The 23,237-nt window shown below is 55.2% G+C and overlaps 3 protein-coding genes across 4 annotated transcripts in view; 1 reads left to right on the top strand and 2 right to left on the bottom strand.

Moving 5' to 3' along the window:
• NCAN (neurocan) overlaps positions 1 to 2,146 on the top strand; it is a 23,371-nt gene extending 21,225 nt beyond the window's left edge. The window contains exons 14-16 of the mRNA XM_012654100.1: positions 692 to 836; positions 1,596 to 1,778; positions 2,001 to 2,146. Of these exons, the coding sequence (XP_012509554.1) occupies positions 692 to 836; positions 1,596 to 1,778; positions 2,001 to 2,146 (474 nt within the window). The remainder of the gene's footprint in view (positions 1 to 691; positions 837 to 1,595; positions 1,779 to 2,000) is intronic.
• An 8,076-nt stretch (positions 2,147 to 10,222) lies between these two features.
• On the bottom strand, positions 10,223 to 14,939 carry HAPLN4 (hyaluronan and proteoglycan link protein 4). Its single transcript, XM_012653977.1, has 6 exons — positions 14,917 to 14,939; positions 14,458 to 14,599; positions 13,540 to 13,657; positions 12,916 to 13,278; positions 11,004 to 11,336; positions 10,223 to 10,690 (listed from the first exon to the last, which is right to left on the bottom strand). Exons 1-6 carry the CDS (start codon positions 14,937 to 14,939, stop codon positions 10,299 to 10,301), a joined length of 1,371 nt encoding a protein of 456 aa, XP_012509431.1. The 3' UTR covers positions 10,223 to 10,298.
• A 725-nt stretch (positions 14,940 to 15,664) lies between these two features.
• TM6SF2 (transmembrane 6 superfamily member 2) lies at positions 15,665 to 22,611 on the bottom strand. 2 transcript variants are annotated; one of them, XM_012653997.1, is made up of 10 exons: positions 22,447 to 22,611; positions 21,015 to 21,118; positions 19,959 to 20,056; positions 19,779 to 19,882; positions 19,330 to 19,412; positions 18,563 to 18,687; positions 18,278 to 18,379; positions 17,880 to 17,972; positions 17,145 to 17,264; positions 15,665 to 16,172 (listed from the first exon to the last, which is right to left on the bottom strand). In XM_012653997.1, the coding sequence occupies exons 1-10, from the start codon at positions 22,539 to 22,541 to the stop codon at positions 15,963 to 15,965; spliced, it is 1,134 nt and encodes a 377-aa protein (XP_012509451.1). In that variant the 5' UTR covers positions 22,542 to 22,611; the 3' UTR covers positions 15,665 to 15,962. The 2 variants fall into 2 exon arrangements, with proteins under 2 accessions (XP_012509451.1, XP_012509452.1); XM_012653998.1 differs by lacking the exon at positions 17,145 to 17,264 and having other exon boundaries at positions 15,674 to 16,172.
• Positions 22,612 to 23,237: the final 626 nt, after the last annotated feature.

The following is a 23,237-nucleotide window of genomic DNA, read 5'->3' as shown; positions in this document are numbered from 1 at the left end:
GCACTCTACCCAGGGCGACAGAGCAAGATTCTGTCTCAAAAATAATAATAATAATAATAATAATAATAATAATAGATCAATGTGTGCCAGGGGCTGGGAGCAGGGGAGAATGGGGATTTGGTAGTACTTAATCGATACAGAGTTTCTGTCTGTCATGATGAGAAAGTTCGGGAAATAGTAGTGATGGTTACACAACATTGTGAATGTAATTAATGCCAATGAACTGTACACTTAAAAATGGTTAGAATGGTGAATTTTGTGCTATATATATTTTGCCACAATTTTTAAAACTCCACCTCCTCTTCTCTGCCATGAGATCTGGCCCCTGCCCACTCTCTGAACACACCCCAACTCTGTCAAGCAGCCTTAGGCCCACTGGTCTCCTCAAACAGGACAAGATTGATCCTGCCTCTGAGCCTTCACACTTGCCATTCCCTTTGCTTGGAACTCTGTTCCCTGTCTGGATCCTTCCTATTCTTCAGTCCTCAGCTCTCCTGCTGCCTCCTCAGGGAAGCCCTCCTAGACTTCCAGGCTGAGGTCACCTTTTGTTCAACTATGGATCTAACAGTGATCCGTTGTAGAAAATGGATGAGTTTGTGGGGTTTGGCCAGGGGAGTCCCAGGGCAGGCAGTGCCAGGACCTGGGCTGGGCGGGAGTCCCCTGAACATCTCCCCGGCTCCCCATTCTGCAGCAATATGAGAATTGGCGGGAGAACCAGCCGGACAATTTCTTCGCGGGTGGGGAGGACTGTGTCGTGATGGTGGCGCATGAGAGTGGGCGCTGGAATGACGTCCCCTGCAACTACAACCTCCCCTATGTCTGCAAGAAGGGCACAGGTACTTTACGTCTTCCTCCCCACTTCCTGCCCCTTATGTTCACTGGTTCATGTTTTTATCTGTTAGTAAACGTCAGCCCAGCCAGTTCGCACTTCCCATCACTGTGCGAGTGCACCCGTTTTCTCCTCCCCTGCCAGTGTTGCACATTCTAAGCTTTTGTTCTTTGGTCATCTAAGTGGTGAAAAAAAAGTATCTCATTGTTATCTTAGCTTGCACATCTTTAAGGATGAGATTAACCAACTATGCATATGTTGACAGGCTATTTGTATGTATTTGTTTTCCTGTGACCTGTCAGTTCATCTCTTTTGCCTAATTTTCTATCAGCTTGTTGATCTAATTGATTTCTAAGAGCTCTTTATATATGAAAGAAACCATTTGTGTACATTGTCATGTCCACCTTTCTCTTGTACTTTAGTTCATTCCCGCTTCTATTTCTTTGTCAATTTTCATGTCCTTTTTTCTTTCCATTTGTTCAGATAATTATTCTTGCCTTGTATCTCCTTCAATCCCTTTGTGCCCCATACTTGGCATAAAATTAGGGAGAGAGCTATATCCAGAGGGTTGCTGCCCATAAAGAGCTCCTGATTTGGGTGGAAGAGACAGAGACAGACACAGTGACTTCTAACCCTGTGAGATCAGAGCTGGGCAGAGGCAGGGACCCGCTGACCTGCTAAGGGGGGTATCGCTCCCAACGGGACATAAAACTAGTTTAGCCCCAGACTAGGCCACTCCCCTGACTGGAGATTCCTCTGTCCCCAGTGCTGTGTGGTCCCCCTCCAGCAGTGGAGAATGCCTCACTCACCGGTGCCCGCAAGGCCAAGTACAATGTCCATGCCACGGTGCGCTACCAGTGCGAGGAAGGATTTGCCCAGCACCGTGTGGCCACCATCCGGTGCCGGAGCAATGGCAAATGGGACAGGCCCCAGATTGTCTGCATCAGACGTAAGTGGCTGCCCCCAGAGACCCTCACGTAGGTTCCCAGCTATTTGTAGTTGATTAAAACATCCTATTACTACACGTGTTGATTGGCTTAATGTGTGCCTGATAATACAGTCTTGCAGATAAGAGAGAGTTGACCAGCCTGCCCCAAGGAAGCCCACTGCATCGGGCCCGCCCGTCTCACCACCTTTTACCCCTTCCCTGTCCTCCTCCACCTCCTTGCAGCCAGACGGTCACATCGGATGCGGCGACACCATCACCGCCATCAACGCCACCACCAGCACCACCACCACAAATCTCGCAAGGAGCGCAGAAAACACAAGAGACACCCAGGAGAGGACTGGGAGAAGGATGAAGGGAATTTCTGCTGAGGAACCAGGAAAATGAAAGCACAACCCCCTTCCCACACCCGCTCTGGAGCCTTCGCCTGGGGAGACAGAGCCCAGAGAGAAACAAGAGGGTCTGGAAGTCCCTGAGCCCCGAACCACACCCCCCACACATAATCCTTTGTAAAAAGCTCCTGTCTCCCCTCTCTTACGTACACAAGGTCCTCGTGGCAGGCAGAGCCGTGTGTCTGACAAGTCCATTCTCGTGAGGCTGAGCGCTGGGAGCGTGTCCCAGCTTAGGGAAGCACAGTCAGCAAACGTTCTTCGTGTAGGTCTAGTCTCTTGCCAGCTGGTCGCCAGTTGTCGAAATAAGGCTTTGATTGATTGCATGAGTGTATGTTTGGATTCACGCTAAGCATTTGCTTTTCCCGACAGAGATTCAGGCTTAGTAAATGCTCGGCTGTCTGAAATCCAGGCTGAAGGCTTCACGCGAGGTCATTCGCTTTGGGAGGAGAAGGCTAAACAGAAGCAGAAACTGCTTGAACTTGACTGCTCTTCCTTCACCCTGGACTTCTCCAGCCTGATTGCAGTCTCTGGTCTTGGTGGATAAACATAGTGCGGCGCTCGCATGGATTGAATTTTAGGAATGTTTTTAGAACAGCCTCCCTCCATTCCCGCAGAGTTAGGGGTGAAAATAATCGAGCAATACGTGGGTGGTGGAGGGAGAGTGTACTCCTTGCCAAGCCTAGTCGGGCACTGAGATTTGGTGGTTCCGCATGTGTGACGAATCTCTCACACACACGGACGAGAGGACGTTTAGGGCCAGGTGAGCCTAGATTTCTTCCCCCTCCATCTCTCAGGGAGACAAAAGCCTCCTTCCCGGACCAGGGAGATGCCAAGTTTGCTATTCCAGTGCCCGTCCCCATCCCTCGAGCAGACATTGGTAGTGCCCCTGCCCTGGGTCCCACGCCTGTCCCGCCCCACCCCTGTCTCCAGCCATTGCCTGGTGGACTAGACATGCATAAAACTTGGAGTAGCGACACCGACCTGCGGTCACGTTGTAGAGAAATGAGCGATGTTAAAACTGAAACACACACACACACATATGCACACACGCACACACAGTTTTCTCCTGTAGCTTTTAATTTTTCTAAGTGGGAAAGCACTCACCTTGTCTTCCTTTCCCAGATCTGCAACCTGTAAAAGGCCTCCCCAAACCAGAAGTCAGGATCTAGCTCCCTGATCTCTGGCAGGAAAGATCCACCGTTTTCCCTCCATGTCTGTTATCCACCCTGAACCCTGCCAGTCTGGGTAAAATCTGTGGATTAGCACTAAAAACCCCACAGTGGAGAATGAGCCCCTGCAGGAAAGAAAGCTAAGTAAATACATTGTCCACCTAGGGGTTCAGTAAAGAAAGAAATGTGTTAACTGAGCCTGCATCCCTCCTGGGAAGTAATCCCCACAGTTGATAGCTATAGAATAGGTACCACGCTAAGGACTGCACACAATCTCCGTGAATCTTCTCAACAACGCAGTGACCTCGGGTCCATTATTTTCCCATTTTACACACAAGGAAACTGAGGCTCAGATATAAGGGAAAGGCAGTGCTTTAATGTCACAGCCAAGACAGGAGTAAGGATTTGCTCCTGCTTTTGTCTGTCTGACCCGAAACACTGCTCTGGACTTCGAGGGAAGAGACGGAAGCATAGAGGCTCCCTCGTGCGCCCCCCGCCCCCACTCACACACAGATTTAGGAAATGGTTGAGCAGTGCAAAGTGGACCCTTAAATCCTTGTCTTCGGTCTCCCCTGCTAGAGACATTATGCACCCTATGGTTATTGTTGAGATAGCCCGGGGACATAGGTTTGACTTCTTACTTTGATAACTCTTCTTAGTTTAAAATAATAATAATATCTTCATTGATCCATGTCACAAAAAATTTTTCCTTTGTTTGGGGGATACTGAGGACACAACTTCTTTGTGGAGAGCTGGGGTCTCGGTTTATGTTTCCTGTCCTTGGACCCCCTCAGCCCCTTGCCCTGCCCCCACCCCAGCTCCATCCATGATGGGAGGGGCTCTGGTCTTTTCTAAAGTGGGCAGTTTGTCTTTTGATCTTTCCCTTTGGGATATGCGCGTGTGTTTGCGTGTGCCACGTGCGTGGCATGCCTGTGAGTGTGTGTGCGTGTGAACAGCTTTGGGTTCTGGTTTTGCTGTGAGCTGCAGTGTTCTGTGGGTCTGTGGTATCTGGCACTGTGGACATTAATGTACTTCTTGGACATTTTAATAAAATTTTTTAACAGTTCGACCTGCCTGTCACCTCCTGACACCTTCCTTCATTCATTCATTCACTCAGCAAGTATTTACTGAGTGGTTATTATAAGCTGTGTACTGTGCTGGGTGCTGGGGAGATAGCGGTGAACAGGACAGATTTGGTTCCTGGGGGCTCGTCAGGGAAGGCTTTCCAGAAGAGGGGGATGGAATCTAAAGGAGGAGTAGCATTAACTAGATGAGGAGGGGAAGAAAGGCAGAGTTTCAGGCAGAGGGAGAAGCAAAGTCCTCTTGCAGAGGGAACATGATTCATTTGAGTCCATAGTGGCTGAAGCAGAGTGATGGAGACAGAGTGGAGGGAGATGAGGTCAGAGAGGCAGGGAATGGACCACTCTGGGCCATGTGAGCTATAGTGAAGAGTTTCAGCTTTATTATAAAAGCAATAGTGGGGGGAAAAACCTGTCAAAAGGCAAATGCCAAACTTAGAAACAATTTTTCAAATCAGAAATAAAGGACTTATTGCCATAATATATAAAGAGCTCCTACAAATCAATAGCAAAAGGACTAATAATCCAAGAGCCAAACAGGCAAAAGATATAAACAAAAATTTCACAGGAGGCCGGGCGCAGTGGCTCACGCCTATAATCCTAGCTCTCTGGGAGGCCGAAGCGGGCGGATTGTTTGAGCTCAGGAGTTTGAAACCATCCTGAGCAAGAGCGAGACCTCGTCTCTACTAAAAATAGAAAGAAATTAATTGGAAAACTAAAAATATATAGAAAAAAACTAACCAGGCATGGTGGCGCATGCCTGTAGTCCCAGCTACTCGGGAGGCTGAGGCAGGAGGATCGCTTGAGCCCAGGAGTTTGAGGTTGCTGTGAGCTAAGATGATGCCACGGCACTCTAGCCCAGGCAACACAGTAAGACTCTGTCTCAAAAAAAAAAAAAAAAATTTCACAGGAAAGGAAATACCAGCTCTTAAATGCCAATAGATGCTCAAGAAATTAATACACATTTTGCAAGAACACCTAGATACGCAAGGAAGGGCATATAAATAAAGGGAAATAAACAAATCTAACAAGAGAGAGCCTTGTATAGATCAATGATGACGATGTTCCTGAACTGAGAATGATTTATGATTTATTTGCTCACCCCTCTGTACCTAAGGTCAAAATCGGTGGTGGTGGTGGTGTGGTGCTCAGCTTCACAAATAGAATCACGAGTGAAAACTACATTGAGATACCATTTTTCACCTATCAGATTGGCAAAGGTGAACAGTGACAACACACAATGCTGGTAAGGATGTGTGGAACAGGCGAGTGCATAGATTATTGGTGGAGGATAAATTGGCCCCACCTGCAAGAAGAGGTGGAGATTACTATGAAAATGGCAAGTTTTGACCCCTTGACCAAACAAGTTCTGCTATCATCCTCCAGTTACACCTGCACTTGTGTATGAGGACATAGGTACTTATCATTAACAAAAAATCTGGAAAACGATCTAAATGTTTGCCAAAAGCGAATTGGCTACAAACATTATGGCGCATCCAAACAACAAATACTCTTCAGACCTTCAAAAGAATGGGGAAGGGGAGACCTTTACCTAATGATAGGAAACAATCTCAAGACAATATTAGAATAAAGAATCTAGGTCTCAAAAAAAAAATTAAGTAAGAGTTACTTGAAGGTATATATGGCACACTGATGTTCATAGCGGCATTATTCACAATAGGCAAAAGGTAGAGACAATCCAAACATTCATCGACAGACGGATGGGGGATTGAAACAATGCGGCATATACACATCGTGACCATGGAGTATTATTCAAACAAGGAATGAAGTCGTGGTACTTGCTACAATATTGATGAATCTTGAAAACACGATGCGAAGTGAAAGAAGCCAGACACAAAAGGCCACATATTGTGTGATTCTATTTATATGAAATATCAAGAATAGGCAAATCCATAGAGACAGGAAGTAGATTGGCAGTTGCCAGGAGCTTAGGGAGGGAGGAATAGGGAGTGACTGCTTAATGGGTACGGGATTTTTTTTTGGGGTGATGAAAATATCTCAGAACTAGATAGAGGCGGTGGTTGTACAGCATTGGGAAATGTACTAATTGCCTCCAGATTGTTCACTTTAAAATGATTAATTTTATATCATGCTTTTTATATTAGCATAATTTCAGGTTATATTATGTGTTTGCATTAAAATGGTGAATTTTATTATTTTTAGAGACAGTGTCTTGCTCTGTCACTCAGGCTCATGTGCAGTGATGCAATCATAGCTCAATGCAGCCTTGAACTCCTGGGCTCGAGCAATCCTCCTGCCTCAGCCTCTCAAGTAGCTGGGACTACAGGCGCACGCCACCATGACCAGCTAATTTTTAAAACTGTTTGTAGAGCTGGTGGTCTTGTTATGTTTCCCAGGCTGATCTTGAACTCCTGGCCTCCAGTGACCCTCTTGCCTCAGCCTCCCAAAGTGCTGGGATTACACGCATGAGCCACTGTGCCCAGCCAAAATAGTGAATTTTATGACCTGTGACTTTTACCACAATATAAGAAAGTGTAGATTGCACATTATCATTTGCGTAAAAAATGGGGAAGAGAAGTATGTACGCATGTTTGTTTGAATGAATATAAAACATCTCTGGAAGGACATGTAAGAAACAGGATATTTCTGGGATGTGGACTGGGTGGTGGAGGACAGGAGAGAGAGGAATTTTTTTCTGAACATCTGGCTTCAGGAAGAGTTCTGTTCAGGTTACTATTCCTTAGCTGTCTCCAGATGGGCCTTGGAGGTCTCCACTCTAACAGAATAGAGACTTGATCAGAAAGAAGGTTCCCTTGGCCAAACCAGTCCACCAAAATCCCAGGGACTGAGTCTCATTGGTTTACTTGGGCCCATGCCCACACCTGGGCCAATCAGGGTTGCCCAAGAAGATGGGTCACGGCACTTCATCGGCTGAGCCAGAAGTGGGTGGAGTCAGCCCCACTGCCCCTCATGGAAAGAGAAGAGGGAAATTTAAATACTCAAGGGAAAATCAGGGAGCTGGAATCCATGGAAGGGAGAAATGATATCAGCAAAAAGGCAGATGGAAGAAATTCCATGCACTCATCTCCAGAAACATGCCCCTTAGCATTTTCCCTATTTAAGGAAGCTGAGGCCCAGCTGGAGAGCTTGGTAGCCTTACCAAGGGGCTGGACCCCTGCTTCAGATGAGCGATTTGAGTTTCTAGAAGCTGCTGGGCACGGCGGCTCATGTAATCCCAGCACTTTGGGAGGCTGAGGTAGGAAGATTGCTTGAGGCCAGGAGTTTGAGAAAGTCTCTCGCAGGTGGTATTGAAGGATGAGTGGTTTACATTAACTACCCCACTCCTACGACCACGCCAGGACTTCACACTTTTTTCTTGTCTTGCTTTGTTTGTGTTCTAGAACCTTGGATTGCTCCTCAGGCCCCACCACCCCCACACACCCATATGAGGGAAAGTGTGCAATCTCATTGGCTTCCTGGTGCAGGAACTCCCCATGCCGTTTCCCACATTTCATGCCCTGGGTATTGTCGATGATCTAGTCATGACAGGCTTGACAAGGGGTGGAACCATGGGGGGTGGCTCAAGGGAGAGAGTGGCAACAGGATGGGGGAAGGAAGAGGAGAGAGAGATTGGGAGACAGGGCAGGGGCCTGAGGAATGAGGGGCACTGCTTCCCAACAGAATCAAAACCAAGCACCCCCAGCTGCTAAACATTTTGTCCACTGAAGTGCATTTATAAAGTAATTACTCACTGGCTGCCTCATTTTCTAATTCATCAAAAGAAACAAGGATTTATTAAGCCCCTGCTGTATGTTTTGCACTCACGGGGACCTCAGAACAGCCCTGGTGCAGAGGAGGAAACGGGCTCAGAGGAGTTTTGTCACTTGGTCACACAGTGAGCAAGAAGAGACAGGATTCGAACCGAAGCCCACCTGGTTCCACAACTTGGAGATGGGTTACCAAGAGATGGATGTGACTGTAAGGAGGGGTCCAGGAGGGACTCCATGATCCCCCAGGTAAGACCTCGGAGCCGGAGTCTCCTGTGGCTGGGGTGGCCTTGTCCACGGACCACCTCCCGTTAGCTGACTGTCAGCACTGGGGAGTCTGGCTGGGTCCTGACTGCTTAGCGCAAATGGCCCCTTAGAACCTGGTGTGTTGTGAAATTGAAGAAACATTCCACCGCTTCTAGGTCTCTGAGGAGGAAAATGTGGGTGGGAGTCAGGGAAGGAGGGAGCAACTCAGTGAGGTCTCAGAGAGCAAGGGGAAGCTCAGTGTTTGCTGAGCATGCCATAGCCTCAGTTTCCTCATCCACAGGGCGACCATTTAAATGCCCGGGTGTTGCAAGGGTATCTCATGCACAGCTGCAGTCTGGCATGTAGTTAGCGTGCAAATGGAGGGTGGCCAGTAGCTCTGAAGTCCAGCCCTGTCTGGGAATGCTGTCTGGGGCTCAGTCCATCTGGGGAAGGGGCAGCCATCAGGCCCCAGATGGGGCACAGGAGGCAGCCCAGGGGGAGACACCAGGGACACTGGGCCCATGGTAAGACATTCCTGAGAGCTGGGAAGTCGGTTGTCATGGGGACAACACTGACAGTCTCTATGGTGACAGCTTGGTGGGGCTGGGCTCTGTCGACAAGAAAAAGCTTAGGGGGACAGGTGTTCTGTTACTTCAGACACCAGAGTTTGGTCTCCATGGCAATGGCTGTGGGGTCCAAGCTGTCCTCCAAAGGGGCAGAGCTTGGGGGATGGCCTGGAAGTCCAGTGGGCCTGGGGAAAGGGGCAGCCTGTTTCCATGGTGACAGCAGGAGAACCGAATGTTGGGTCTCCCCGGGGACAGCTAGGGAGAGGATGATCTCCCTGGTCGTCAGTCAGGGTGGGGACACCCAGAAGTAGAGTTGTAGGTCTCTGGGCTGGAGGGCTGGTGTGATGGGAATTGTGTGGTATCCATAGTTACAGCTGGAGGAAGGAGGCACCATCTCCATGGATGTGACCGATTTGGGAAGGGGTGTGTGATTCTAGGCGACAGGTAGAAGCTGGACTGGTCACCATGGTGACAGTGGTAAACCAGGGCAGCTGGTCTCCATAATGAGTGACATGGGTCTTATGGTCCCTGGGCCTCAGGAGATGGTCTCTTTGGTGACAGCCGGAGAAGGGGCCGTCGGGGGCGGGCGGGTTTGCCCTCCCTCCAGATAAATACAGCTGGGGGCATGACGATCTGTCTTTGAGGTGACAGATGAGAGTGTTCTCCCTTGAAACTGGAGGAGAGGGACTGTCCTCCATAGCCACTTAGGGATGGATTTCTGTCACCCAAAAACTTCAGGGGACTCTCAGGGAGAAGGGGAGAATGGGATTACCCAGTCCCCAAGTCTCCATGAGGGAGCAGAAGTGCCTGAGCCCAGAGTCTCCATGTGACCACGGGGGTGTGAACCCTGAGGTTTCTACATTCTCTCCAGGTGATGGGGGGGTTCGGTGTCCAGGTGACCACAAGGGATCAGTTTTCAGTCTCCAGGGAGATGCAGAAGGGGCGTGGCCAGTCTCCAGACAATCCCGGGGGTCCAGCCTCCAGGAGACCGCGGGAGCAGTTGTCTGATGACACTTGGTCTTGGGAGGCGCGGCCAGTCTGCAGGAGACTGGGGAGTCTGTTGGCCTCCTGAGGTCCTCAGGGCATGTGGCCCTTCTCGTGGAGAAAGCTGGGGCAGGGGCAAAATCCGCTGTCCAGAAGACATGGGGCTTGGCCAGTCTCCAAGGAATTCCAGGGTACTAGTCTGCCAGGACTGGCCAGTCTCAAGAAACCCCAGGGGCGTGCTGAGTTTCTAAGGGACCACAGGGGATGTGGCCAGCCTCCAGGGACCGCAGGGCACTAGACCAGCGGCCAAGCGCCCCAGCCGTCTGCCTGCTCCGGGCCTAGACGCGCAGCGGGGTCCAGGCAGCAGGGTCGCGCGCGCCTCCTGCCCACCCGCCACCACCGGCCCAGCCCCAGCCCCAGCCACCAGGTGCAGGGTCCGGGGCGCCCGGCGCGCGGTAGCAGTAGACGCCAAAGAGGCGCCGGGTGGCGTCCGGGAAGCCGAGGCTGCGCACGCCCGGCCGGCGGCCTCCGCAGCGCGCGCGCGGGTTCACGATGGGGTAGCGCGCGCTGCCGTCGGCCAGCCAGCCCGCGGTGCAGCGGTCCAGCAGCTGCAGCTTCCACGCGGCAAACAGCTGCCCCACCTTGGCGACTGCCGCGCCGCGAGCGGCGCACGCGCGCGCTGCTCCCGCGAAGGGCACCGGCCGCAGCGGCTTCAGGAAGAACACGCGGCCTGAGGGGTGGGAGGGGGGCGGGTTGTAAGGACCGCTGCCCCGACTGGCCCCGCGATTCAGGACGCCCCCCAACCCCAGCCCAGGACTCCAGCCGCGGGATCGCAGCTCCAGTGCAGCCCGGGACCCCACCCTCGGGCCAGGGCGGTGTTGGTGTCTGGCGATTTTCGACTGCTGCGCTGTGGCAGTCTGGAGAGAGGGGTCTCCTGTTTCCAATCGCCCAGAGCTGGGTGGGGAAGAAGGGCCCGGGGTCGGGGGTTGGAGGGAGGGGGGTGGGGTGGGGTAGCGACCCGTCTGGGGGCGGGGCCTACGCACCCGGGAGGTTGGACGTGAAGCAGAAGGCGTCGTAGCGTTCCTCAGCGTTATGGCGATACCCATAGTTGCGCACGCCCCCGTTGGCGCCTCCGCTGGTCCCCGCGCTCCCGGCGCCACCTAGGCCGCCGCAGGGCTCCCGGGGCTGGCTCACCGGGTACTGAACGGAGCCGTCGCGCAGCCAGCCCGCGTTGCACCAGTCCAGGCCGTCACGCCAGGCCGCGTGCAGCTGCTCAGCGGAGGCCAGGATACCGTCCTGCTCGGCGCAGGCGCGCTGCGCCTCCGCGAAGGTCAGCTTGTAGCGGCCTCCACGGGGGTGGTAGGGAAAGACCACGCCTGGGGATGGGGGGGCGCACGGGGATCAGCCTGGGCATCCCAGCCCGCCCCCATACACCTGATATCTGGGGTGCCACGTGACTTTTCAAGCTGGACATTCTAATCTATCCCTCCCTTTGGCCTCAGACCTGACTATGCACCTCCCCAGCTCATACCCTTATGGCTGGCTCCCTTTCCCTTAAGCTTGGGATTCACTTGACCTGTCTCCTTAACGTACTTAATCTTGTCCACCCCTCTTCCGCCACTGGAGACCTTTGCTCATGTTTTTTCCAATCTATTCCACCTGTTGAACTCCTATTCATCCTTCAAAACCCAGCTCCCAAACTCTCCTCCATTCAGTCTGCCCTGCCTCTGACATTCCCCCAGTACTGGGTCTTTCTCTCTAGTCTAACCCTGAGCCCACAGAGCTGCGAATGTCTGTATCCAGACTTCCCCAGACTGGGAGCCCCTGGAAGAAGACCCCTTTAATCCCCCAGCATTGCCCAGTGCAGTACCCATTGGTGTCCCTTCCACCTTCAGTTTTTATGACTCTGGATCTGGTCCCTCACTGGGCTCACAGTCGGCTCAGCTCAAGAGCATTCTGTGTGTCTGTGTTTGAGGGCCAGGGCTTGGGGTGAGCTGGGACACTCAGCAGACCCAGGACAGAGGCAGTCAGGGGCCAGGCCTGGAGCTGACAGACCGGGGACTGAATCCTGGCTCTGCCACTCACTAGCACGTGCCTGGGGCAGGGCTCTATAGCCTCCCTGAGCCAGTCGCCCACTTGCTGGTAATAGCTGTCTCCCTCAGGGTCTGGGGGAAATTAAATGATACTCCAGAGAACTCTTCAGCTAAGCACCTGTCGCATAGAAAACGCTCTTTATTGGGAGAGCTGCTGCTATTATTGTTGTCATTTGTACCAGTTAGGGAGTCCAGCAAGGGAAGGCCCTGAAATCTCTCCTAGAAACTTCTAGGGTGGACTGAGGAAGGCAAACCAAGTGGGAGGGAATTCCTCAGATAGAAATCTTACCTCCCAGCTCCATGGGCAGCCAATCAGAGCATCCCATCTCTGAGCTGCAGCCATTGGCTCCCACTTGGGCACATGACTCAAGCTGGGCCAATGAAGGACAACTCTGGGACTCTAGCTGATGCTCTTAGGAAATCAGTTGCTAAGCTGGGAAGTTGAAAGCCTGGAACTGTTTTTGGCTCCATAAGGGGAAACCTGCCTCAGGGAAGCAGAGATGAGGGATGGGTTTCCGACATGGTGTGCATGTCATTGTGCATGTCATTGTGCCTGGATCCTACCCCAGGATTTCTCAAGGACCCCGCTAGTGACATTTCAGACTGGATCATTCTTGGCTGTGAGGGACTGTCCCTGGCCTCTACACACTAGATGCCAGTAGCAGCCCACTTCTCCACGTGGGGCAACCTAAAATGTCTCCAGACACTATCAATGTCCCTAGGGAGCAAAGTCACCCTCAATCACATCTAGGCGAGCCCCTAAGTTCCTTCAGGCCAAATTGATTTGGTTTCTGTCCCTTGCAATTTCCCCCACCCTGTCCTCCCTTAAAAGTAAGCTTCCTCCTGCCCGCGGGCTGGTCACCTTCCAGATCCAACTTGACCATGCCAGCATCATCTTCCAACTCGTTGGTGACCTCGCACTCGTAGCGCCCATAGTCCTGCAGCGTGACGTTGCGGAGGACCAGGGAGGCGTCCCCAGGCCCATCGCCCTGAAGCTCGGCCCGCCCGCGGTAGCTGCCGAATGCCCGGTGTTGGGGGCCCAGGGCCACAAAGACGTCGGTGAAGGCCAGGGGGTCCACCACCTTTGTCCACTTGAGGCGGACGCCGTCGTGGCCGTGGGCGGCTGCCTCGTAGTGGTAGCGGCAGGGCAAGACGATGGTGCCACCCCGGTGGCTTACCACCTGCCCAGGCGCCGTCTGTACTACCACCGAGCCTGACTCACCCTCTGCGGGCGACCAGGCAGGGTTCAGAGAGGGGGCTTAGGGAAGGAAGGGGGACCCTGGGGAAGAGGTCCCTGGAGAAAGGATGTGGGAAGACTTGGGTGGGGTCAGCGGCTCAGGGAGGGGGCAAGGGGCTCAGATGCAGAGGAGCTGGGGGGACCGTGGCGGTCAGGAACCTCCTCCCTCCTCCTCCTCCCCGCACCCGAGTGATCAATCTTGGCCACGGCTCCCGCGGGGCAAGACCTGCTTCGGTGGCCCTGACTCACCGAGCACGTGCACGACCTTCTTCCGGCCACGCTGCGCCCCTGTGAGGGCAGTGAGCAGCAGAACTCCCCAGGCCGCCGCCAAGAGCGCGCGGGGACCGAGGGCCGCCCGAGCGCACACCTGGGGGCACACGGCGCTCAGTCTAGCCTCCCAGCCTCTGCCTTCCAGAAGACCGGCTCCCCGGCCCGCCCTCCCCTCGGCCAGGACCTCTCTCACACCCAGGTCCCCACCCTGGCCGGGGTCTCAAAGACCCCCCCTTCCAAAGGAGAAGACTGGAAGTCATCCCCCTATCCCGCACCCTCCAGGGACCTCACCCTCGCTCCTGCGCGAAGCCCACGCCCCTGGGCTGCCCTCCCTGAGTCCTGCCTCGGCTTCCCGCCTGACCCTGGACCCCCAACACCCAAGGCTCGGAGCCCCCCTCCTTCCCCCTCCGGCCCGCCCGGCTGGGATGGGGGAGGAGCTGGAGCGGCGGCAGCAAGGTTATCCGTGCGCCAGGAGACTGCAGCAAAGCGCTCGCAGGGTGCGGGGAGCTGGAGAGACGCACGGAGAGGGGACAGGGACGGAGAGAAAGCAGGAGGGACAGAGAAGAGAGTGCGCACGCAGAGAAGGGGAAGGGAAGACAGAGACAGAGACGGAGAGGGAGAGGGGCCAGGAGAAGAGGGGGGAGAGACAGGGAGAGGTAGGGAAAGAGAGACACACAGAGAAGGAGAGAAAAACGGGAGAAAGAGAGAGAGGGAGAGAGAGAAAGATGGAGAGACAGAGAGGGAGAGAACTCGGAGAGAGTACCAGAAAGAGAGAGAAACACAAGACGGTGAGAGACAGCAGAGAAGGGAGAGACAGAGACGGCGAGACACACGGAGGGACACCGATTCTCAGACACGGAGACAGAATCCCAGATCGGGGACACCGGGACCCACTACCTGCCTGGGCCCTGCGCCCGTGCCCCACTCACCATCGTGCCCTCGCGCCCCCGGCGAGCGGCCCCTACGCGCCCGGACTGCGCTCCGCACACCGGGGAAGGACTGGGCAGGTCCCTGCAGGCGGCGCAATCCCGGCGTCTGCCTGCAAGGGGAGGAGGGAGGCGGGCGGGGGGGGGCGTTAAAGGGGACGCGGAGGCCCACTGCTCCGCGGAGAGGTGGCCCGGTGCGTGGACGGAGGAAGGCCCGCTCTGGACTTTGAGTGCAGAGCCAGGAATGTCCCTGCTGGCTGACCTTAGGCAAGGGAAGAACCTCTCTGAACCTTAATTGATTTAATAATCTTTAAAATGGAGGGGGAGGAGGCAGCTGATGGAGTCCCCAGTCTTTCATATTGGTTACCCGGCTTTAGCAGGAGGGCCAAGTGACCTGGTTAAAGGGATTGGCCTGAAAGCCTCAGTTTACCCATCTGTCCACTGGGTGACCATTGTGGAGTCCTGGGCTCCAGCACCCAAAAAGTGCTCACTCTGCAGGATGGGGGCCCCACAATGATCACACTCTGCCTACGGGACCTGGAGCCACCGGTCCAAATCCAACAGGGCCCCTCACTGGCTGTGGGACCTTGGAGGAGATGGTTTGCCTCCCTGAGCCTGTTTCCACCCCCAGGAAGCGGACTGCCGGTTCTGTGGTGCAGGTCCAATGGCCAGACATACGGTACGACCTGGTAAGTGTTGGTAGGGCAGGGAGCAGGGACGTCTGGTCAAGCCCCTGACCCAGTCACCCCCGAAACCTGGCCTTTCACCCACTTTCAAAAATCAAAAACCAGGAAGGGGTGAGGCCCTTCCCCCAGCCCCTTGGCTGTCTCCCCAGCCTCACTTTCCCCATCTGGAATATGGGGTGAGATTCAGTACACAGCACTTGAGGTGTGCCCTCGGCATGGTATTTGTTAACTATGCTATGCTATTAGTTATGATTTATTGGCAGAGCAGGGACTTTTCTCTCCTAACTCTGACCTTAGGCAGGTCTCCTGTCCATCCTGGGCCTCGGTTTTCCCTATCTGGAAGGTGCAGCTGTGTACCCCAACCAGAGGCTCGCTTCTGCTATTCTGACACCTTTGTCTCGCGACAGCCACTATAGCAGTGATGGGTAGGCTCTCGTGAGGTCCAGGGAGAAGGTCCTTCACTCCTGTGCCCTGAAACACTCAGGCAGCAACATTTTGGACATCAAAAGTATTTTTACTAAAAGGACCCTTGCGGGGATGATGGATAAATTCTGGGAGGGGGTGGAAGAGTCCGTGTGGGGGTCGGGGCGTGGTGACAGCTGTGCGAGGCTCTCTTTGCAGGAACACCTGGCCATCGGTCTCCCATCCTACCCACTGGCCTCGAACCACCAAAGCCAGGACTGAAGACACCTGGAGACGTCCCTCCTGCCTCCAAAAAACCCACCCCACCCTTCGCAGGGCAGGGCCAGCTGGGTGTGTAAACAGAGTTCTGGGGAGCCCCATGGCCTCCTCATTGCTGCTTCTTATGGTGCGCTGGGGGTCCGGAGGGCGGTGGCTGCAGGAAGAAAGCGGGCCACCGCAGGCAGCGGTAGGCCAGCAGGTGGGGGCCCAACGCATACAGCAGGTTGCACAGGAAGAAGCAGGTCCAGGTGTCCTCGGGCACACGGTAGGTGAAGGGCGTGCGCAGGTGCATGGAAGCACCCATGTGCGAGAACTGAGCCTGGTCGCCAGACAGGAAAGGGGGATGTCAGGGCCAGGAGGGGACTGAAGTCCCAGTGTCACTGACATCCCCCGCGGGGGTCTTCCAGACAGCAGTCAGGCAAAGCCCAGAAGATCACCATCCTTATCTTGCTGGCTTTGCTAACCTACCTGTCTCTCCTCTCCAGTCTCCAAATATTCCTGTCCCCACACGTCCTGTCTGTCCCTCTCTGTCCTTGTCCACCTGTCTTTGAGCCTCTCCCCAGCTACCTAACCAGAAGACCCATCTTCACCTGTCTGCCAAGTCCTGCACCCCATCTCTCTGACCTGGGATCCGCTTCTCTTCCCAGTCGTCCCTACCCAGAGCTCTTGACACAAATCTCGTTGATTCTACCCCATAGATGGCTTCCTGGTCCCTAGTGCCCTGGCCTGGGCGCAGGCTTTAGCCCTTTCCATCAGGAACCCGTAAACAGGCCCCCAACTCTGAACAGGCCTTCCACTGCTCATACAATCCCCCCATGGCTCCCTATTACCCTCAGCACAAGCCTCCAATCCCAGAGTTCAAAGCTTTCACTATCTAGCTGCCAATTTCTCTTATCTCTGCCTTTACCCACATTACAGCCCTGCCAAATCACTGCCCCCCTCTGTGCCTTTCTTTATGCTGTTCTTGTTCCTGGAATGTCCTTCCTTGCCTGGAGAACTCATCTTCATATGTCAAAGCCCAGCTGCTATACCCCTGCTTCTAGGAAACTTTTCCCCTCTGGAATACCTCTCAGCCCCTGTCCTTCCTTCTCTCCCATTTCTGACCCCAGTTCTGTATGTGGCTCTGTGTCCCCCACACAAGAGAATCCTGGAGTATTGGGCCTGGGGCTGCGGTCTCTTGGGGGACTGTCACTGCACTGCCCAGGGAAAACAGAAAAGCAGTTGATGGCTAGGGAGAAACTACCTCCCCTACATGCCTATTCACCCACTCACCCCCCACCTCCCACCTCACCTGGCCAATGGCTCCAGCAAAGACCAAGGCCCAGTCGGGCAGCCAGGAGCAACCAGGGAAGGTGAGGGCATAGGTGGCCAAGCCATAGAAAGGAAGAACGTAGAACATACACATCAGCATCTGTTGGGGGAGTGTGGGAAGGACACAGTCTATCAGATGAACGGCTAACCCAGCTGGTGGGCCCAAGGGAGGATCTGGGCAGCCTCAGGCCCCACTCAGGTCCTCTGCAAAGTGCTTCTCTGTTTTCCTTGGGGATCCCTGCCCCCAACTCCCTCACATACACACAAACTGAGCCCACCCACCTTTTTCCAGAAGTGGCACGTGAGCCTGGCCTGACCATTCAGAACATTCCAGCCCCTTGGCCATAATGACCAGTAATGGGCATGTGACTCAGGCTGGGTCAGTCCAAGCCTGCCTGAGACTTGTGCATAAGGTCTGGGGCAGTAAGGGCTCATGTTGCTCTGGGGTGGCTGGTGGTTCCTCCAGGTGAATGGCAGCCTAGAGCTTCCCTAGGCTGTCCCTTCCACCCCACAAAGGGACTGCCTGAGAGTGGAGCCAGACAAAGAAAGCAGAGCCCAGAGACAGAGCTCTCCTAGAGCTCCTGGATCCAGCCATACCTGAAGACCATATCTATATTTTTTTTTTGGTAGGATAATATATTCCATTTGTGCTTTTGGCACTTCACCCCTACCTACAGGTAGGAGTAGGGCCCTCTCCTTCCATCTGCCTTCTCACCTGCACCTTTGGATAGGCCACAGGGTCCCGCAGGTATGGCTCATACTGGTAGATGTAGACAAAGCAGGCATCCATGGGGCAGTCAAGTACCACCTGGGGCAGAAAGACAAAACCACTACCCACCTCAGACATCTCTTTTATAGGAAGCCTCCCCAACGCTCCTGGGCAGGGACAGCACCCCTTCCTCTGGCCTCTCTCAGCCCAGGCTCTGTCCCTCTGGCTGGAGAGAAGGTTATAGGGAATGGGGCTTTGTCATGGAACACTCAGGTCAGACTTGATGAAGAACTTCCTTGGGTGATTAGACAGAAGGGCAGTGGCTTTTCTGCACGTGCAGCAGCGGTGGGTTGGGGAAGGGAGGCTGGAGACGGGGAGGCGGGGGCTGCACAGCGCAGACTCACCAGGCCCCGGAACAGGGTGAAGAAGCCAGCAAGGATGAGGTATGTGACAAGGGCCAGGTCCACCGGGCGCTGCAGGAGGCCCTTTCTTTGCTCCTGTTGCACCTGCCCCATGGGAGAGAGAGACAGAGACGGCACAAGAGACAGAGACAGCGTGAGAGGTCTGGCATCCAACAGGCACTCCATAAAGGCTCCTCCCTTCTTGCCTCATGACCAAGGAGACAAATTCTTTAACCAAATGGGGGACACGCAGGCACGCTGGGACAAGGCCTGCCGGGGGGCACTCACCATGGTGGGGGTGCAGGAGGGCGGCGCCCGGGACTGGTTGAAGACCTTCATGCCGGCCCAGCATGGGGCCAGCACGTAGGGGAAGGTGAGGAAGAAGGAGGGCCTGAACTCGGAGCTGTACTTGCCTGCCGTGGCGGGGGAGAGAGGGCATCACTCGGCAAGGGTCTCCCTGGCCTGGCTGGACCCATTATTTGGGCCATGCCAGAGCCCTGGCTGGATATCTTGATTCACAAATACATCCTTGCTCAAGCTCTAACACCTTCCATGGCTCCCCAGTGCCCACAAGGTGGTGTCCATGCTCCTCAGCCTGGCCTGCTTTGATTTATCTTCTGAATACAGATCTACTCTAGCCGTTTCTTGTGCTCCCTGTGGATACACCTCGGGTGTTTCCTCTGCCGGGCTCTGCCACACCAGGCCAACATCCAGGATTGTCTTCTCTGCTCTGTCCCCCAAGACCTACTGTGACGCTCTCACTCTCTCCCTAGGAGCCACTGTAAAATTCCCTTCCTGTGTCAAGGGCATTCTGGGCCAAACTTCTGGGCTCAGAGACCAGTATCGGGCGCAGGAAGCAGAATTTGGGCTCCTCCCCACCTCCGAGAGGAGATGGGGCATAGAGGTGTAGGCTGCTGACTGAGGCTGTGGACAGGCCTATGGAGAGGAGGGGGTCTCTGCAGACTCCGAGGAGGGGATGGAGGATCCAACGCGGGGGGCAGCAGGGAAATGGCGCTGCCCAAGGGGGACAGGATTCCCCAAAGCTGAGTCCTTACCCAGAATGTTTCCCGAGAGGAACACCAGGATGCTCATGGCAAAGGATCCGAGCCAGTAGAGTCCAAGGTTCCGGTATCTCTTCCTGGGCAGGGGATCGAGGGGTGATCAGCAGGTAGCCGCCCCCAGACTCAGAGCCCCAGCCAGGGCCCAGGGACCAGCCTGGGTTCCCCAGCTTCCTCTCGGTTTTGCCCAGGATGGAAGGGACAACGGAGAGTTGAACTGGGGAATCCATCCAGGCACAGGGTGGGTACAAGCAATGACCGGCCACCAGCACACACCCTTGATGGCATTCCCTGGAACCTTCTCCCAGCCACCCCTGGCTGGAGCCCTAGAGGAAGCCCTCCCGATTTCCCCTACAGACACCTCTGGCTCCACCCTGGCCCAGGACCCCACCTGAGGTCTTGACTTCTCTCCCAGGGTCAGGAGCCACCCCGCTCATCCCCCGCACCTCCTGCGGATGGCGCCGGCCATGGCCAGGTAGAGGAGGTAGTGAACGGTGCCGTCCCAGTAGCAGATGAAGACTCCGTGCGCCGTGCGCAGGTATGGCTCGCCCTGTGCGGGCAGGTGCGATGCTCAGACCGGCAGTGGGGCAAGGGACATCCCCAGCCGCCCCCCCGCCACCGCGTACCTCCTTGGTGTAGAACTCCATGAAGCCCACCACGTAGCCGTCTTCCTGAAGGGCGATCATGAGGTCCACCACGGAGGTGAAAGCGAAGACCGCGAAGACTGCGGGGAGAGGGGGCGGGGCGGGGCCAGGGGTGGGTGGGGATCCGGCGTGGGTGGGGCCGGGGTCATGTGTGGGCGGGGTTTAGGCATAGGCGGGCTCAAGCCAGCTATAAGGCGGGGCTTGAAGTTGATTTAAGATTCCAGGCGGGGCTCGGTGGCTCACGCCTGTAATCCTAGCACTCTGGGAGGCCAAGGCAGGAGGATTGCTTGAGCTCAGGAGTTCCAGACCAGCCTGAGCAAGAGCAAGACTCTGTCTCTACTATAAATAGAAAGAAATTAGCCAAACAACTAAAAATAGAAAAAAGTAGCCGGGCATGGTGGCGCATGCCTGTAGTCCCAGCTACTCGGGAGGCTGAGGCAGTAGGATCGCTTGAGCCCAGGAGTTTGAGGTTGCTGTGAGCTAGGCTGACACCACGGCACTCTAGCCCAGAGCACTGACACCACGGCACTCTAGCAACAGAGCAAGACTCTGTCTCAAAAAAAAAAAAAAAAGATTCCAGGCAAGGACTCCAGGCCCAGTCCCTTGCCCCACCCAACTGGTTACATGACCACAGCCCTGCTTCATTCTACATGTCTGATGGAGGAGGCACAGCTTGGCCCTCAGAAGTCCCTGGTCTGGCGGCGGTGCACAGTCCCTGCCTTTGGGGGCCCCCGTCTCATGGGAGAGGCACTGTCCCTGCCCTCGGGAGATCTCAGAGTGACGGAAAGGGACAGTCTTTCAGGGGCTGCCAGTCTGATGGGGGAGATGCAGTCCCTGTTCTCAGGAGCCCCAGGTCTGAAGGGGGAGGCTCTTCAAGGTTCCCCAACCTAATGGGGGTGTTCTAGTCTCTTTGAGGTCTCTAGCCTGATGGGAGCTCTTTAAAGGACTACAGTCTGATGGAGGAGGCTCTGCAATGGCCCCAAGTCTGATGGTGGAGGCCCAGACAGTCTTCTTCCCCATGGCCTCCCACTGACTCACCAGCGTAGAGTGGGTCGTAGGAGATCTCGCCATGGGACAAGCTGTAGATAGCCACGAAGAGCACGCCTAGGATCAGGGCACTCATCAATGCCACCGCCAGCGGGCTGTGGGGAGGGAAACCAAGTCAGGGAGACCAGGCCTCGTGCTGAGGCCTCACCCCAGCCTTCCTGGTGGGGGAAAGGGCAGGCTCCAGGAAGCTCCAGGAGATGACGCTCAACTGTCTGTCCATCAATGCCATCCCTGAAACTGCTCTTGCTCACACTGTTTCTCCCTTCTGAAAAAAACTTCCAAAAGTCTTTTCCAGTTGGCAAACTCCTACTCATCCTTCATGGCCCATCTCCATTGTTCCTTCTCTAGGAAGCCCTCCCTGACACCCCAGAAGGGATCATTGCCTAGCTTTGGCCAGGTACAGAGATGTTTATCCCATCATTTGCTGATTCGTGTTTGACTCAGTTTGTTCAGTCAGTCATTCAACAACACCAAGCCCCTCTGTGGCCAGGCCCAGCTCCTATACTGGAGGGTTTCTAGTGTTCAGTTCTGTAGACCTTACAGAGGCTCCCAACTCCTCCCAGCTAAAGTCCAAATGCCTCCATCAACTCCACCTTCCCGCTGCCTCGATCTTTCCCCATTAACTGATAAGACAGGTCGACTCATTGTATAGCTAACAGGTCTCTGGGCATCCCTCAACACAAGTGGGCAAACCAAGGCTCAGAGAGGGCAGGAGTGTCACACATCACTTCCCCACACTCTCCAGGGCCCCACCTTCTCACGAACCCCTCTGCCCCTAAGATCTCCATATCAGTCCCATCTGACCAACAATGACAATTATAGTACTCAGATAAGATCAGGACACAATTGGCAATCCTTAGCCATAACTATGGGATGAGATCTAGGATTGTGCCCATTCCACAGATGAAGCAACTGAGGTTCCAGAGGCAACTTGGGTTACCCAGGGTCCCAGGAGATGGAGACAGGAATTCCTACCCAGGGGAGCCAGGCCGGTGGTCAAGATACTACCCCATGGCTTGAGTTGAGCTGGGTTTGGAAGAAAGTCCCAGGCCTGAGGTAGAAGCGATGGAGCAGGGCATGTGTGACACTGGGACCTTATCTGGGACAATACTTTGACCCTTGGCGACTTTGGAACCTGTGCTGGGCACATCTCTGGGAAATACCCAGAAACCCTCCAAAGTCCTGCCCTCGGAGGCTCTGCTCCTCAACATCCCTTCTACCCAGATCCCAAACATCCTAAGAGCGCCTGCAACCCCTGCAGGAAGGGGACTTCCGGTTAGAGGTGGGAACACTTGTAGCCCAGCCCCCATCCTCCCGGGTGGGTCGGGGCTGGGCGGGGGCGCAGGGACCGCGGGGTCCGGTCACCCGCGCGTCCTCCCTGCAGCCCCCTCCGGTCCTTCCCGCCGCCCCTCCCCGCACGCACTGCGAGAGCGCCGAGACGTGGTTGAGCGCGTAGGACACCGGGAGGGCGCCGAGCGACAGCGCCGCGATCTTGCCGGCCAGCGGCGGGATGTCCATGGCTGCGCCGCCGGGACCCCGGCTCGGCCCTGGCGCGGCCTCTAGGGCGCTCGGCTGCTCCGCGGAGGCGCGTCCGGGCCGGAGTTGCCAGGGTCCCGCCCCGCGCAAAGGTCGCCCCCAGCTGCGTCCTGGGCCCGCGGCCGCCTTGACCGCCCAGCGTCCGGGGGAGCCTCCAAGGCCCCGCCCCTTCGCCGCTCCCCATGTGCACCCTCCGGTGGCCCCGCCGGCTGCTCAGCCTCAGTTTCCCTCTCTATCAAAGGCTGAGAAACAACACTTCGGGACGCTTCCGCTCCGCTCTCAGACCAAGGGCTGCGTCCTGGAGGTCCCGGGGCTCCCCCAGCAACTTCGTTCTAAAGGAATCCGCTATTTAGGTCTCCTTTTGCACTTCTGCCTTCTTTGTCTCAAGTCAAGGACGGCGCCCAGACCTTTTTTAACTTCCCACATTGCCCAGACTCCCTCCCCCACGCCAGGCATTGCCCCTGCGGGCTGTTGCAGGAACCTCGTCTGGTTGGGCGCAAAATGCCCTTCAGTGCGCTGAGATGTGAGTTTTCACGCAATGGCCACAGAGGAACTTAAGCACGTGTCGCGGTCACGGGAAGATTTCATTTTTTTTTTTTTTTGAGACAGAGTCTCGCTCTGTTGCCGGGGCTAGAGTGCCAAGGCGTCAGCCTAGCTCACAGCAACCTCAAACTCCTG

This window comes from Propithecus coquereli, unplaced genomic scaffold, assembly GCF_000956105.1.
Source record: "Propithecus coquereli isolate 6110/MARCELLA unplaced genomic scaffold, Pcoq_1.0 Scaffold438, whole genome shotgun sequence".
In the NCBI taxonomy this organism is placed as follows: Eukaryota; Metazoa; Chordata; class Mammalia; order Primates; family Indriidae; genus Propithecus; species Propithecus coquereli.
The sequence above is the reverse complement of the archived record's forward strand: the minus strand, read 5'-3'. Positions and strand labels throughout refer to the sequence as shown.